Source organism: Girardinichthys multiradiatus, chromosome 1 (genome assembly GCF_021462225.1).
Source record: "Girardinichthys multiradiatus isolate DD_20200921_A chromosome 1, DD_fGirMul_XY1, whole genome shotgun sequence".
In the NCBI taxonomy this organism is placed as follows: Eukaryota; Metazoa; Chordata; class Actinopteri; order Cyprinodontiformes; family Goodeidae; genus Girardinichthys; species Girardinichthys multiradiatus.
This window is the reverse complement of record NC_061794.1, coordinates 13,381,885-13,397,863: the sequence shown is the minus strand read 5'-3', so window position 1 is coordinate 13,397,863 and position 15,979 is coordinate 13,381,885. Positions and strand designations below refer to the sequence as shown.

The 15,979-nt window shown below is 40.0% G+C and overlaps 1 protein-coding gene and 1 long non-coding RNA gene across 3 annotated transcripts in view; one reads left to right on the top strand and one right to left on the bottom strand.

Moving 5' to 3' along the window:
* Positions 1-2,712, top strand: part of LOC124873563 — a 17,215-nt gene extending 14,503 nt beyond the window's left edge. The window contains exons 2-4 of the long non-coding RNA XR_007039574.1: positions 480-599; positions 675-1,033; positions 1,738-2,712. This is a non-coding gene — a long non-coding RNA (uncharacterized LOC124873563). The remainder of the gene's footprint in view (positions 1-479; positions 600-674; positions 1,034-1,737) is intronic.
* Positions 1-15,979, bottom strand: part of tmem240a (transmembrane protein 240a) — a 25,665-nt gene extending 9,686 nt beyond the window's left edge. Inside the window, exons 1-3 of one of the 2 annotated variants that reach the window (XM_047374280.1) lie at positions 15,211-15,979; positions 14,666-14,772; positions 7,461-7,669 (exon numbers count right to left, since the gene is read on the bottom strand). In XM_047374280.1, the coding sequence (XP_047230236.1) occupies positions 7,461-7,669; positions 14,666-14,757 (301 nt within the window). In that variant the 5' untranslated portion in view covers positions 14,758-14,772; positions 15,211-15,979. Of the gene's footprint in view, positions 1-7,460; positions 7,670-14,665; positions 14,773-15,134 lie in introns of both variants that reach the window. The other variant, XM_047374270.1, reaches the window with a different exon arrangement.

Sequence of the window (15,979 nt, the reverse complement as noted above, 5' to 3'; positions counted from 1 at the left end):
CAGATACTCACCATGGGCATAAATCCTACGTTGATTTTAGGCTTTTAAATATATATTTAAATCGTTCTTTTTACAGGGTGATATGATTATGCAACACACAACTTCAATGAATGTAAAACAAAAGATAGTTGGTTGCACCAATTTGGATTTATTGTCCATCCACACAATATTTGGATCAATGGCCATTAACATGACAAACTGCACACTGTAAGTAGGCAGCAACAAGCTTCTGACATGCTCTTTGTTGGATGTTGACCACTATTCTAATCAGAGATTGTAAACTTATTTAAATTTGTTGGTTTCCTTTAAGGAATAACTTGTAAACTCTAAATAGGGTTGGAGTCAGAACCAATACCCGTTTTTTTGTGTGTTTAGGATCATTATTTTGTTGGAACTGTCAGGGTCTGTGTCTGTATGTGTGTGTGTGTGTGTGTGTGTGTGTACTGTGTGCTTGTAATCATTACTTCAGTGTTTCTCAGATGGCGCTGGAGGTTCTTAGGTGCTCTGGGTGACAGGTGCGACCTATCTGCTGATTGCATGGAGGAGTACTTAAGTGGGAGGCCGCCAGCACTTCGATGCCAGAGTGTTTGCTTACAGTGGTAACAAGCTCAGCCTCGACTGATCTTTGCTTCGTTTCTTGCTCCTAGTTAACTTTTGTATTTGCTTCTTCACAGGTTACTAACCTGAGGCTTTGTTTACCTTGCTGAGGACTAACTTGGCTCCAGAAGTTTCTGGGTGATCAAGATTACCGCCTCCTGGAAATTGGATCCACGTTTTGAGGACTTTGTTTCCAACCTCCTGTTACTTATTCGGACAAGGACCAAGCTGGCGGCTTCCCGCTTCCTTCGACTTCTGGACCAAGGAATAAGCGTACCCTGTTCCACCCTCCAACACAAGTACCTGCACCTGAACTATCGCTTGTCCTCACCAAGTCATCTCCAACAGCACCAGAGAAAACAGCTGAGCAACTTCTACCTCGCAAGCCTAGACCCTGAATCCCTCTACCCCTGGTGGTTCAAGCAGCAACAATTTAGTAAGCCATTTCTCAGATCTCAGTCATTATCTACATTATCCTTTGGTCACCAGTCATTTCTCTTCTCTTCCCGTACAGTTAGCGTTTCCCGTTCACGATCCTGATTACTTTGCTCACAATAAAAACGCCTTACATTACGTTCCTACTTCTGAGCGTTTTCTGTATGTGGGTCAAAGCTGTCTCGAAAATAATGACAGGAACAACCAAATGTTTCCAACTTTAAATATGCTAACTGGTAATTTGAGACAATAATAATAATAATTTGGAGGTAATTCTCTTTCTTCAGCATTCAATCCACCTTTTAAAACCTAACAGTTGTGGAAGTGAAACAGAACCTCAGCATAATGCTGCCGCCACCATGTTTGACAGCTTGTGTATTGCTTTTAGGCTTGAACTTGTAATCTTAAATCCTTCAAATATCCTTTTTATTATTATGGCCAAACAGTTCAGTCTTTGACTCTGAGGACTATAAATATTTCTTTAGAAGGAATTGAGCTTTTTCATGTCAACATTTTCTAAAATTTAGTTGAACGTAAAGGTGTTCATTCTTGGTCATCCTCCTCTCAGTCCATATTGATGTTGGACTGACTTCATAATAGACAGTGACACTTGTGTCCCAGCATATTTTAGTTTTTGAAGCCTTAAGCCTTGATGACCTCTAGGTTGTTCTAGCACATCCCAACAAATTTTCTTTTTCTCTACAGGGGGCAGTTTGGGTCAGAAACTGAATTAAGACACAGCTGGTGTTCCATCAGGACAGTGATTCCAAAAACACATCAAAACTGGGTTTGGAATAAAATGAAACAGACTTCTATTAAGCCTTTGGGAGGATGCTTTTTGGTCTTCCACGTCTATTTTCCTAATGTTAAACACCTTCTGCACAATATGCTACTATAGTCAGGTACAAGAAATCCACTGAAAAGCAGCCAAAGTAAAAGAAGGAAACTTTGAAATACTTTCAAAAAGTCAAAACTTTAAGAGCCTACAATTAAGAAAATCTGGCTCCTTGGAAGCAATGGACAGTCATAAAAAGTACACCTTTTGGATATATGGCTTTATATATTTTCCTTGTTTCCAACATTTTGGGGTGTACTTTATTGTTCCCAAATCGTTTTGTTTTGTCTTTCTCTTTATTAATCAAAACAAATGACACTGGAATCTGTGGTGTGTTGTTTTCTAAAATTAAGAATAAATTCTAGTAAGATTACAAACATTTATATGTTGAAACACTGAGGTAGTTCAAAACGGATACAAAAACAAAATAAATATTTTATAAGAAATCTTTGAATTTCTTAAAAGAAAAGCGCATGTGGGAACTTTGCTATCATTCCAGATTTCTCCAGACCAACCTAAAGGTCTTCACTTATGTGCAAGATTTATTCTCAATCTTTTGTTTAATATTGTTCCATTTCAGGAGCATTGTGGGAATGACGCACTGGTTTTATCACTGATATAGTTCAGAACAAACGTTGCAGGCTCTCTGTGGATTTTAAATATTCTCAGGCAGTGATCTATTATTTGGAAAGGGAAAGTTACTGTAGTACATATTCAATTTAAAAGTACTTTATTAATCGCAAAGGGAAATTAAATGTTGTTTTAGCTCAAATTACGCAGGTTTCTTCAAAGAGCCAATGTATATGTCAATGTATGTGTGCATATAATAAATAAAATATAATGTATTTTGGTCCTGTAAAACCATATTATTAGCTAATTTAGGTCTTGTGCACTTCTGCATTTTCTTTAAAAATGTTCAAATTAAATGCATGTTTATGTTCACCTTTGTTAAAGGTCATGGTTTACAGCTCAGATGAGCCAAAGAGTTCATGCAGAATTGAATATAAGGTGTGCCACAAACCCTGCTTGATGTATTTATGGTTTGAACTGCAGTGAGAACAGTATAATCAAGAAAGACATGTGCTAACAGCGGTGTAACTATTTCAGGCAATAAAGACGCATTTCATGTGGCTTGTCTCAGGTGAATTCATGTGGAAAAGATACTGCCACTTGACAAATAACTTTAATTGACTGATATTGATTTAGCACCAGCCGCGTCATACATTGTCCGCCTGGTTTTTAAAAAGGTTTCCTGACCTTGTTAGTGGATAATAAACTTCATAAGCAAACAGAGTGTGGATTTGGTGCTTCAGTTCACAAATTCATGTCAAAACAGAAACCATATATATTCGTTCCCAGGGGAATGAAAGGGTAAATAACGTTAATAGCAGAAAAATAAACATTGGTGATTGGTGCAGTATAATCGTAATCCTAGCTGCAATAATGACTATTGTCCACATAACTGTTAAAATGTCAGGATCTGTCAGGGTTAGGTTTTTGTGTTTGCTTGTTTACTTTCTGCTCAGCCAGGTGCTTGTCTGTTCATTTAGGTTTATTTAGATTCCTTCTGTTTAGTTTTGTTACTTTCTGGATTCTTGTGTTAGATGTGTTTAGTTTATATTTCCTTATATATTTGGTTCCTGTACCTGCATTTGGGTCCTACCACAACACTCACCATGACATTAAATTGTTAAAAAGTATGCCCATCACAGTGTCCTTAACACTTACTGGTCCTCTTGCTAAAGATGTTTAAAAATGAAAATTCAGCTTTTACTGCAGCATCATAAATGCACTGAAAAGTTTGGAAAAATCGAACCTATCATTTTCATACGCTCATTCAGTCATTTAAAAAATACATGCCAAAAATAATTATTTTGCACAAAATACAGTAAGGCACAATTTTGCGTATCACCAAAAATTAGTAGAGGAAAAATAAATTTAAGTTTTTTGAAATTTCATTCATGAATTATTTTTTTAGATCAGAGGAATAGAATTGAATATTTATTGACCATCAGTGTAAAATTGTTCTGTGGCTTATCAATATTCAAGACAAAATAAAACATAATTCAAAATGACCAAGCAGTAAAACAGTATTGAGCTGGTCATTTTATGAACTAAGAATTCTAGAGCACTAGGAACATAAAACCCTTTTGAACAAACACATAATTCAAGAAAGGCAGATGTGTTTTAATCTATTAAAATGGATAGTCAATAATCAACAGCTTCTTCAGTCTTTTGACACAAATTTAAGTAAAATCAGTTAAAAACTTTTCAAAAGGGACTGCACGGCTGTTAGTAGCACTGTTGCCTTTCAGCAAGAAGTTCCTGCGTTCAACTCCCGGCCAGGGGTCTTTCTGCATGGAGTTTGCATGTTCTCCTCGTGCATGCGTGGGTTCTCACCGGGTAAAAGCACAGTTTACCTAAGGCATTGTATTTCTCTTCACTATTTGGTGCTAAAGATAAACTGAAATAATCTAATTTGGACTCAATCACGGCTATACAAACAACATAACATAATTTTACCTAAATTCTTTGGTTGAGGAGCTGATTTTCTAGTTCAACGTTTTACCACTTAAACTAATTTTAAATGAGCTTAAAACCCAACAATGACAGTTGAGTAGGCTATTTAAACTCAAATTTTAATGGTGCACTGGGAAATGTGTGGAAAAAAGAAATTGATCTAATGAGAGTTTTAAACTGCAACCTTTTTAACTGCTTGTAACAACTAGCTGTGCTGCAGTAGTACCCTGTAGGTGAACAAGAAGTGGCAAATCGTATTCAGTTGTGTTATTTTTTTGTTTCAGTCCTCTTCTGTAGTGGTGCTACAACAAATAAAATTAGTTTTGCATGTTTGCTTATGAAAATGTAATGTTCTTTGCTGCTGCTTCTTTAGAGTTACTGGATGCACACCATTTGTCACCCGGTGACGGAATTGGTGCACCGTATGGACCGGGTTTGCGCTCCTTTTCCAGCAGAGCATCAGCCAGCCCATACCCTAGATGGTTCATTCAGATCCACTGGTTAGAGTGGTGGATGCACACTTTGACTGTTTGGCTGATAACAAAACTGAATTTGTGGGATCCTGAGATAAAAACATGGCCTAAAATAATGAATAAAGTCAATAAATTTGAAGAATGTTATTAAATTCAAACATTTTGTTATTCCTTTTTGTGATTAGTGCAAATTTACTTTGACAGTGGTTGATAATGTAAACTCTGCTTGCAAGATGTGATATCCCCCATCCCACCTCAGCATCACTTCTTCCAGTGTGATTCGCTGGCTGACATTAAGGAATGATCTCAGTCTTAGGTCACTATCTCCTTTGGCCAATAGAATGTTTTTTTCTTTGAGTTAAAAGAGAATGTATGGCTCTCCAAAACAAAATTAATGGAAAAAAAAATATTTTGACTGTGACAAAAGGGAAAACAGACATTTTATTTGTTCTTTCCCTTTACTTATATTTTCTATTTTGCTGCCATGCACCTATTTGAATCATCATGCAACTGTAGGGTTTCCAAGAGGTCTCAATAATCTGAGAAAAAAATCAGTGAGGTGCCAAAACTGAGCCAGAAAGGGGGAAGTCATTTTCCAGAACTCCATCTACTGCTGTGTTAACCCTGCAGGCATTTTTAATGTGGAAACATGATGGATGATAATACAAATACACTCACCGGCCACTTTATTAGGTACACCTGCTCAACTGCTTGGTACCAGAAATAGCAAATTACCGCATTTTCGCATGCAGAAGTGAAGACAACATGCTAAAGTGCAAATTGGGCCTCAGAATAGAGATGGAAAACAAACTCACATAACATATAGTTCACCCTCTAAATAACACAATGTCACAGTCACTGTTTGCTTTGCTAATGAGTTGTGCATTGAGATTTAACTGGGATTTAATTTGCTCTTAAAACTTAACCAATGTCCACTCTGTGTACGTGACTCTGAGTCCTCAAAGAAAGTGTTAGCCTACAGAATAGAGTATTGCCAAGTACGGCTAAAGTTCTCAAAGTAGGACTATTTGTGTTTTTTCTTTTTCATTATTTGGTTTGTGGTACCAGTGGACTTTATTTTTTTATTTTTTTCCAAAAGAGAGCTGATGTCAAAGGGTCAAGACTCGAACCCGTGACAGCCGGGTCAAGAACTAAGGCTTCCGTACATGGGTTGTGCGCTTTACCCCTGCTGCGCTCGACTTTATGTTTTTATCTGCATTTTGAATTCACAGTTGCTCTGTAGTGATATTGTTTTCTATACATCTGCAGACAAAAACCTTAAACAATATGTTGAGAACACTGCATAGGTTTCTAGATAACTCTGTAACAACAGCCGCATGGAAACAGTTCAGATGGGTCCATTGGAACCAGCTAAACCCAACATGACTGCACATGGATCATGATGTATAATTACATAGGAATGAAGAGCGCCATGTGTACTAAGTGAGCAAACGTGCCCCCAGCACTTTGTAGAGCGTTTAATGACAATGGATTTATATGTCGTCTTTATGACTGTTGTGTCGGGATGTAAAACAACTGAGGCGACAACAGCAGAATACGGCATTAACAAGTGGTGAAAATGCATGGAAATAAATCAAATGACAGATTAGTTCCAGTCTAAGTTCTAAGGACAATCATCATACTTGTCCCCTATTGTTTTAACCTCAGCTTCATGTTACCATCCATCATGGATCATTAGAGTGACATTCTGGCTCAAACATATAAGGCTGGACAGTGAAACATTTCTTTTGGTACTGTTTTACTCCATCTGATTTAGATCCATCCTGCCTTTTATTAGCAGTTCAGCCTGGTAGTAGTGGTGTAATGGTGTGGAAAATATTATTTTGCACACTAGTACCAGTTGAGCACAGTTTTAACACCACAACCTACTTGCTCACAGTGTACAATCTCTGCAGGCTGTAATCATCTCAAATTCATGTCTTAAACATGACAATGAGTTCACTGTACTCCAGCGGTCCCCTCTGCCAGAAGATCTCAGCTTTTCTTCAATACAGCAACATTGGGATGTGCTGGAATGGGAACTTCTCATCATGGATGTGCAGAAAACAAATCTGCAGCAACTGAGTGATGCTATCATGTCAGGATGAGCTTAAATCTCTGATGAATGTTTCCAACACCTTGTTGAATACATGAAATAAATGATTAAGGCAGTTTAGAAGGAGATTAAGGGTCCAACCTGATAGTAGGAAGGTGTACCTAATGAAGTGGCTGTTGACTGTATTTTATCACAAAACATTTTATGAATATTCTGCCTCATCATAACCTAACCTAACCTGTTAGGTTAATTGGTCACTCTAAATTGTCCTTAGGTGTATGAATGAGTGTGTGCATGGTTGTTTGTGTGTTGCCCTGTGATGGACTGGCGACATGTCTAGGCTGTACCCTGACTCTCGCCCATAGACTGCTGGAGATAGGCACCAGCTCCCCCGTGACCCATTATGGAATAAGCGGTAGAAAATGACTGACTGACTGCCTCATCATATATTAGTTACTTAACATATCATTTATTTTTAAAGACTGTGACTGAGTCACAGTGAGTCCCCACCCAGCTGTTTTAAAGTAGACCATGTCCATCTTACCGTAGTACCGGCTCGCCCTCCAGGCCCTGACGGCACAGTGCAGGACTCCGTCGAGCCACAACAGCAGCCAGCTGATACAGAAGCCCAACAGCAGCCCCAGCATCAAGTCCATCTCCTGCTTGGTCACACTGTCACTCACAAAGTAGTTCTCCGAAGAGTCCACCAAGGAGTGGTCCCCGTCGTACGGGATTACATAGTGGACATGATGCCTGGGGTGAGGACAGACAGGAGAAGAGGACAGAAGGATTATAAGTGATGTGCATACTTTAAAGTACAAACTGGCTGTGCCCTAGAGGTTTGCTAAGATATTTTAAAAGTTTAATAAGGCTTCACTAATCCGCACTTTACAGGAAAACCCTGAAGCCCTACGAAAGACCACTGGGGGTCCACAGGATGCACTTTAGGCTGGAAAGTGTATGGCTGACTTGTAATTTTAGATTTCTGGAAAAGTTCACCCCCCTTTAAAAGTGAAAGACCATCACTTTCTAAAAATAATCATTTGGATGAAAACTGTTGGATTGCCTATAAGCAAGGTATTTACTTTCATATACAGACTGGTTGCTTAAGAAATGACATTTAAATCAAAAATGGTAGTATTCAATGTGTTTTATCAAGCCATTTTGGAATTATTTTATATTTTAAAGGGTTTCTCAAAAAGTCTCTCGTCAGTTTGGTTCTGATTACAGCTAGAAAAAATTATTCAGTATGAAGCCCACTTCATTGTTTTGCCACATATTCGCTTGCTGCTTAATTGCATTCACATCTCGCTGAAGACTTAAAGGACTGGAACAAACATTATGGAAATTCTAATTGGCTAAAACGCAATGAAAATCCCTCCACATGACATTTCGCCCCACAAATCTTGAGGCAAATAGCGACCCTAGATCATCCAGATGCATTTACATGGCTTCGTTGTCCTGCGCTACTGTCCAACACATGATTCCACTGGATGTGAAAACCTTCACTGACATTAGCAGCCCTCCTGGGAGCAGATATAGGCTTTTCCCAGCCTTACAACGCAGACAGATGTCTGAAGAACATCACACGGGAACACAGTGGGAGCTCAGAGATCTGACAGCTGAGAGCAAGTACAGGTGCACTCTGGGACTTTACACCGATAACAAGTTTGAACTGATGGAGATGTTTGAAGACATTCGGCTGCAGCAATGTAAAGTAGGATTCAAAAAGACCAGGAGGAGATAAACTGGACTGTCAAGCTTGCAGAGATTTTTCAGATTTGACCAGGCTCCAACAAGAACAGCTTTTGTATGCAGTTGCAGAGCCGGCCCAAGACATAAGTGAACTAAGCCACTGCTTTTTGTCTAAAAGCCAACACAGGACACCCAAGAGCACTATGGTTGTCATACCAGTCAAGCTTCCAACTGTAAATTGTATGACTGACAAATGTTGCAACATGTAATTGCAAACATCAAAACTTGTTATCCTCGATATTTAAAATATTGTATGTAAATGGTTAAAATAGGTGAGCATTTTGGAAGTAGCCTAGTTGTTTTAACACTTAAACATTTCCTAAACTGTGGAGTGTAAAATCACCCAGGCAACTTAAAGAATACAAACCTATCTGTTTTTATCGTATCATTTAATAGAAAAATAAAACAATGACAAACCACTTACAGTTTTAAAAAATATAAAAAAATCCTTGGCTTTCTCTGAAATATTCTGGGCTATCTTTTTTTTTTTAATGAACAAGCTGGAGATCAAGATCTATTCTGTTTTCATCATATTATTCCCCTAAGCACCCAGTTTTAACTTTCTATGAGAAATAAAAACCTGTATAGTATTTTTATATTTCTATGCATTTATATTTTATCCCACTGCTAGCAATAAGTAAATCATGGAAAGTGAATGTGATTCAAACTGTGCAACCTCTAAAAAACAACAACTAATAATCGTAATGTTAGATATACAAACGTTATATGATGAGAGATGCACCGAGAAATTGTTTGGTGATTGGAAGCGGATGATTTCATGCTTGATTGGCCCTGATCTGTGATCAGCTCACCGGACCTAAAAATCCAATCCTTTTTTTCCCAATCAGGGAAGGTTCGGTATCTACATGCGAACAGGTTGCACTGAAAACAACACTCTGGTGTGGAAGGTGTTACTGAGACTGGATGACTCAGATGTTTTAACTATCAGTGACGTGTTTAAAGACAAAGTCAGGGGAAGAACAAAACTATTTTCCACAGATGCAGGTAAGCTTTTAATTCAGGCAGCTGCAACAGAAAGCAAGATTTCAGAGGACAATAGGAAGGCTGGTTGTACTATAGCAAAGTTGATCCGTTTCGTCCTTTTGAGCATTCAGCCTCTTTCATGAAACATGCTGGATTTCCACTGGCAGCTGTTTGAAAACCTCAGCGCTGTCTAATAGATAGGCCTGGGGTCCTGATATAAAGCATAAAGTTATAATGATCAATCACAAAAAAGCTTCTTAAAGCTCTTGCATAGTTACAATACGACTGTGGCTCAGTGAGAAAGAGCGGTTGTCTTGCAATCCAAAAGTTGTGGGTGTGATTCCAGCATCCTCATGCCACATGTCGATGTGCCCCTGGGCAAGGCACTTAACCTCAAATTGCCAACTGATCTCCGTATCGGTGTATGAATGTGCACGTTAGTGAGTCTGTCTGGGTGAATGTGGCTCTAGTGTAAAGCGCTTTGAGTGGTCAGTATGACTGGAAAGGTGCTATGTAAGTTCAGTCCATTTACCATAGATTTTTAAGGATTTAACTATGTAAAACATCTGACACTACGTTATACCCTTTCTCTCTCTAATATTTAATTGGAGACAGCTTTTATTTTGTTTAATTATGGATCTTTGGGAAAAATATGAAACATCCTATGCTCCATTGCTATGAACAACCATATTCTAAGCTGTGCAAAAAACATTACATTTTATTTAGGGCCTCATACAGCCTCAGACCAATTCTGAATAGCTATTAAAAGGCTAATTCAATTGATTTAGACGTGAATACTAATTGCCTAAAGAATTTTCATTTCCAGCATTTTAACAAAAGAATTATAAAAAATCCACCCACACTGTAAGACTAACAGATTCTTTAGAAATGCAATGAAAAGCATTTTAAATAGGGAAGACAATAAGAAGTGGAAGAGAAACAGATTTAGCAGATAAGCACTTAATTTACCTCCACTGTTCAGACACCTGGTTCCATTTATACCAAACAATTTTCTTAAAGAATAAGGCTGAACTCTCTTTTTTGTTTTTTCAAATAAACCACAATTCTGAATTGTCTGATCCTTTCTTAACTGCTGTGAATTTGTTTCCCCTACATCCTGCACCCTTAAATGAGTCTGTTATTAAATCTCCCCCTACTAAAACACTTAAGCTATAAGGGCAGCTGTTTCTCTTCAATCTAAATGAAAGGATTCATCCGTATGGTGTCCAAATTAGAATATGAACAAAGCCAAATAAGCTGACACATAAAGCTGTGTCCTCGACGCCGCTAAGGTGAACGCTGGTGGGTGTCTTGGCACCTCCACGCCTCACGGCTGGAAGGGCAAGCAGGCAAAGCCTGAGCTTTCCTCTCTCCACTCACGTATCTAAGGCTTCTGCTGTTTACCTGGGAGCAGATGACTGGCTCTCATTCAGGGGGGTTTCCGGGTCAGTGAAAGACAATGTGTGGTTACAGTAACCTGAGCACTAACAGGAGCAATGCAGGTTGGACTGGGCATGCTGTCCAGGAACATGGAGACTTATTTGATCAGTAGATGGGCTTTACAAGCTGTTTGACTTTTATACATATTCAGAAATCGTGACCAGCAGCAGGCAGGACAGTTGGAATACAAAGTAAGGCTGCTAGTTAACACAGTAACGCTGTCCTCAGACATTTATATTTTGCTTTGGACCAGTCTACATTGCTTGCAAAAGTATTTCTACCCATCTCACATTTTGTCACCCTTTTCATAAACAGCAAGTCTTTCTGGACTTTAACTGGGTCATTCTGACACATGAGTATGCTTTTATCAATATTCCATTGCAGCTCTGGCTGTATGTTTTTGGTATTTGTCCAGCTGCCGAGCAATTTTTCTGTCCCTGCTGAGAGAACAGCATGATGTTGCCACCACCATGTTTCAGCTTCTTTCACATGTTTGCTGTGCCCACTACATGGCTTGTGGCAAACTGGAAACAAGACTTCTTGGGACCCCCCCCCCCCAACACTTCTTCTTCTTGCAACTCGTCTTTACTGGCCAGATTTGGGGACTGCATACTTAGTAGGTGTCTTTTCAACAGTTTTTTTTTTTCCGGGAGCCTTGGATCTCTGCAGCTCTTCCAGAGATATCATAGGCATCTTGCCTGCTTCTTTGATCAGTGCTCCCCTTGCCTGTGCTGTTGGTTTGGGGAAGCAGGTGTGTCTTGATAGGTTTGTACCATACTCTTTCCATTTTCAGAAGATGAATTCAACCGAGCTCTGTGATAGATTTAAAGCTTGGGATATGGTTTCATCACCTGATCCTGCTTCTCCAAAATTTTCTCCCCGAGCTGTCTGCTGTTTTCTTTTTTCTTTATAATGCCGTATGTCCTCTGATGTTCTCTAACAAACCCCTGAAACCTTCACAGGACAGCTGGATTTATACTGCGATTAAATTACACACATGTGGACTCACAATTAGTTGTACTGGAATTTATTTATAGGCAATAGAGTAAAGGAGGCTGACCACAAATGCACATCGATGTTCAGATTTTTATTAAAATATGTATAGTTTGCTTCCACTTCACAATTACGTGCCAGTTTGTCTTGATCTATCACATAAAATCCAAATCAGATACATTGTGCTTGTAATGTGACAAACTGTGAAAAGTTAAAGGGGAATTGACACTTGCAAATAACTGTATATGTAAACGTTACATAAGTGTCTGTCTTGACTTCATCTATGCCTTTCTGAGAAGATTTCTCTGAACTGACTATCGGCTAAAGAAACGACTTCCTACTGTTGCCAATGAACTCCTAACACATTAGCCCCCACACTGCTGTTTGGTGTTATTGGTAATCTTGTCTTTGTGGTCCAACATGAATTGGTCAGGACAAAATCAATACAAAATCTACAACCTTTTGGATTTTGTCTTTGAAGTTGTTGCAAATATTATTGTCATATGAAGGTGAAGAACAAGCCCAGAAGCCCACTTTTACTCTGCTTAGAACCTATTTGGGGAAAGCCCATTAATTCTAATTAAACCCAATTTCGTATATTAATAATGAGTGTCTTGCTGATGTTTTTCCGCACTTCAAACATGCTCTCTCAGTGAGAGCAAACAGCAGGTTGCTTGATCAGCTGCCAGCTGTCTGAGCCCCATCTTTAAGCCCTAAAACACCTCAAACCACATACAGTTACAGCCAGATATTTACAGATACTGTTTAAAACAACAGGAACGTTGTGTTCTCACTGACCAACAAGCAATCACACTGAACCTTTGTTCTTGTAGGTCAATTTAAATGTTTATCAATGATTTTTTAAACTGTTACCAGGGTCAACTGTTTACAGTGTCCCTGTGAAGGTTTGTCACAATAGTTTGTTGAAATTTTGGTCCAGGTGAGACTAATCAGAGGAATGCAGAACAGCTCAATCTAAGTGGAGAACTGATGGAAAGTGACTGGAGAAAACAGGAAAAAACAGAGGGAGCTAAACAGGACACAAAAAGGATTTTACTAACCAAGAGCTAAAGACTAATGTTAACATAAGTGTCTAAACCAAAATGCACTGAGAATAGAACACCAGAAAGAACCAAGAAAGTCAACACTAAGGATGGACCTAAATTAAAATAATAGACAACTCTAAAATAATCATATTACAAACATAAGCAGGAAAAACACCTAAGGATCATGACACTGGCTGTATGCTTAGGGTCACTGTCCTTCTGCATTACCCATTTGTCATTAACTTTTTGGCTGAGGTCTTGAGATATTGGTTCAATATAACCATAAAATATTGTTTCCTCATGATAATCCTCAGTAGTGCTAGCTGCCTCCTTGTTGAAATAAGAGTTTCAGTAGTATTGAAAATTAGACATATACAGTATCATCAGACAACAGCACTTGTCTCTAGAAATTAAGGTGTTTGATCCCGAGTCCATTTGCAAACTGTATTCTGGCTTTTTACGTTGTTTATTGAGTAATGGCTTCTTCCTCTGTGATTGGCATTTCAGTCCATGTCACTACTGAACTTGTTTCACTGGGTCTTTTGCTTTCCTTTTTGGGTTGATATGCACATTTCTGACCTAAACACGTTCACCTCTCGGACACAGAACCAGTCTCATTCCTGAACAGCATGATGGCCGGACAATCCCCTGGTGTTTATCCTTCCTTATATACATGTTTGAAGAGATGACAGGGCATCTGGGAATTTACCCAAGGATGAACCAGACTTGTGAAGGTCCATTATTCTCTTCCTGATATCTTGGCTGGTTTCTTTTGATTTTCCCATAATGTCACAAAAGGAAGGACCATGGTTGTCATGTGCTTAAAAAATATCCAGGTGTGCCTCCATCTAACTGAAAAGCTTCCTAAAGCCATGGCATCATCATCTATTTAAAGGTATTGTGAACTTAGTGTGTGTAAACCTCTACATTTTGAAGAAAGAAAAAACTTTTTAAAACAATCCATCAATGGCATTTAGCAAATCATTTTGAAATGTTTTTGGTCATTCTAACTGACCTCAAACAGGAAAAGCTTAGTCTAAATTAATGTCAGTGAAATAAATTATTTCTGTAGTAGCAAATGTAAATATCTGGTTTGAACCGTAGCTCTCCTGTTGATAACTGGTGACACCCTGTATATGAGAGCCACCGAACAGCGCACTTGATGCTCAGATTGTTTTAAACGGCCTACTGTCGCTCATAGTTCATTACCTATTTATGGCTCCTGCACACACACACCTTCCTGCATGCAGCAAAGCCTTACGGACAGCAGCTATTCGTACATATAAGGAAAAACAGCGATGCAACAGCGATATCGGGCTTTAGGTCAAAACCAAACCATTGTGGAAACATCGGCTGTCGTGTTTATAAGAGCGCAAACGGGATGGCTGCCTATCACATTGGTTTTGCGGGGTTTCACCGCCTCAAATCTTCGAGGCCTCTTCAGCAATTAAGAACTGACGGGTGGGAGAAAGTGACCGTACAGCCCATCACCATGTTTATCTCAGATATTGTGGAGGATGTTGGTATTTACCTTCCACAGTTGCAGTGACAGACGCGGTCCTCCCCTCGTAGATGCGGTAGGATGTAGTTGTGAAAGCGATCCAGTAGTGCGTTCATGTCCATTAAACAGGCTATCGCCTGCAAAGAACCATGCCAGTCAACTGGGACATGTCAAGCAATGGGCTAAGCTATTATCACAGACAGCGAAACATTTTTTCAGAAACAGGAATTACAACCATAGGGAGAAAATGGCAGATTTTTCTCTCCCGTTTCTAAAAGGGAGACTGTTGCTTGAAAACGGACTAATTTATTTATGACAGCAGGTAGGCTAATTATAGATAGGCTTACCTACTTCCACATGCCACTGATAGGCCTGCTCTAAGACAGGGTGTCTCAAAAAATATGGTTTATGTACATTTTTTCTATTCTCTTTGGCATCCTAGCCTCTGTGTGGAAATCAGAAAATCAAATTGCATCTGAGGGAGGTGAGAATGTCTTACCATTACAACTGAAGCACCAAGAATCATAAAAATCATGGTGGTTGTGATCATATGCATCAAAACCTTCCAAACTGACCGCGGTCCTTGAGCCCGGGCTTCTACCCGCGGCAGTGGAGACGCTCCGGCTGGGCTGTGGGCGCTCTCTCCCGGCAGGAGCCGCTCATGGAGCCGCCGCGCCGCTCCTGGCTCCCCGTCCCTTCAAACTGCCCGGTTTTCCTCCGTCTCCTCCTCCTCCTACACACGGCGAGCCGCTCTCTCTCAGCCTTCACTGCACCCTTTCTCCATCCAAGTAAATCCACCCAGAACCACCGCCAACACCCCGGACGGTCGGACGGATGCGGCTGTTGCTGGATCCTCAGAGGCTGTCCGCTCCTAATTGCCAATTGCGGTTCTAGCCCCGTTTGCCCCCCTATTCCAGGTTCAAATTAACACCACCTAAAGAAATCATAAAAAAATGCGTGTTTTGTATCCCCTAAGGAGGACGCCGGAGTACCCTCTCCCCTTTTCCAAGTTCCCCCAGACCCGCTCTGCGCTTCAATGCCGGTGAATATCGTCCTCCATCGGTGAGAACGCTTCAAAGAGCTGCACCAACTCTTCTCACGGCCATCGCCCTACAGTCTTGCTCGGAATGCCTGATAAACATCAAGAAGAGGTCCAAGCAGCACCGGCCTGCACCTAGACCCACCCTGCTCCCCGAGTCCAGTCCGTATCCAGCATCGGCAGCTGCATCAACGCCCGGAGCCAGACGCGCATGATTATCCCATCCTGTCTTCCAGCAGCTACGCGAGCACCCACTCCCACTGCCGGTGCGTGTGCGCGTGAGTGCGGTAGTGTACAGTGGGCGG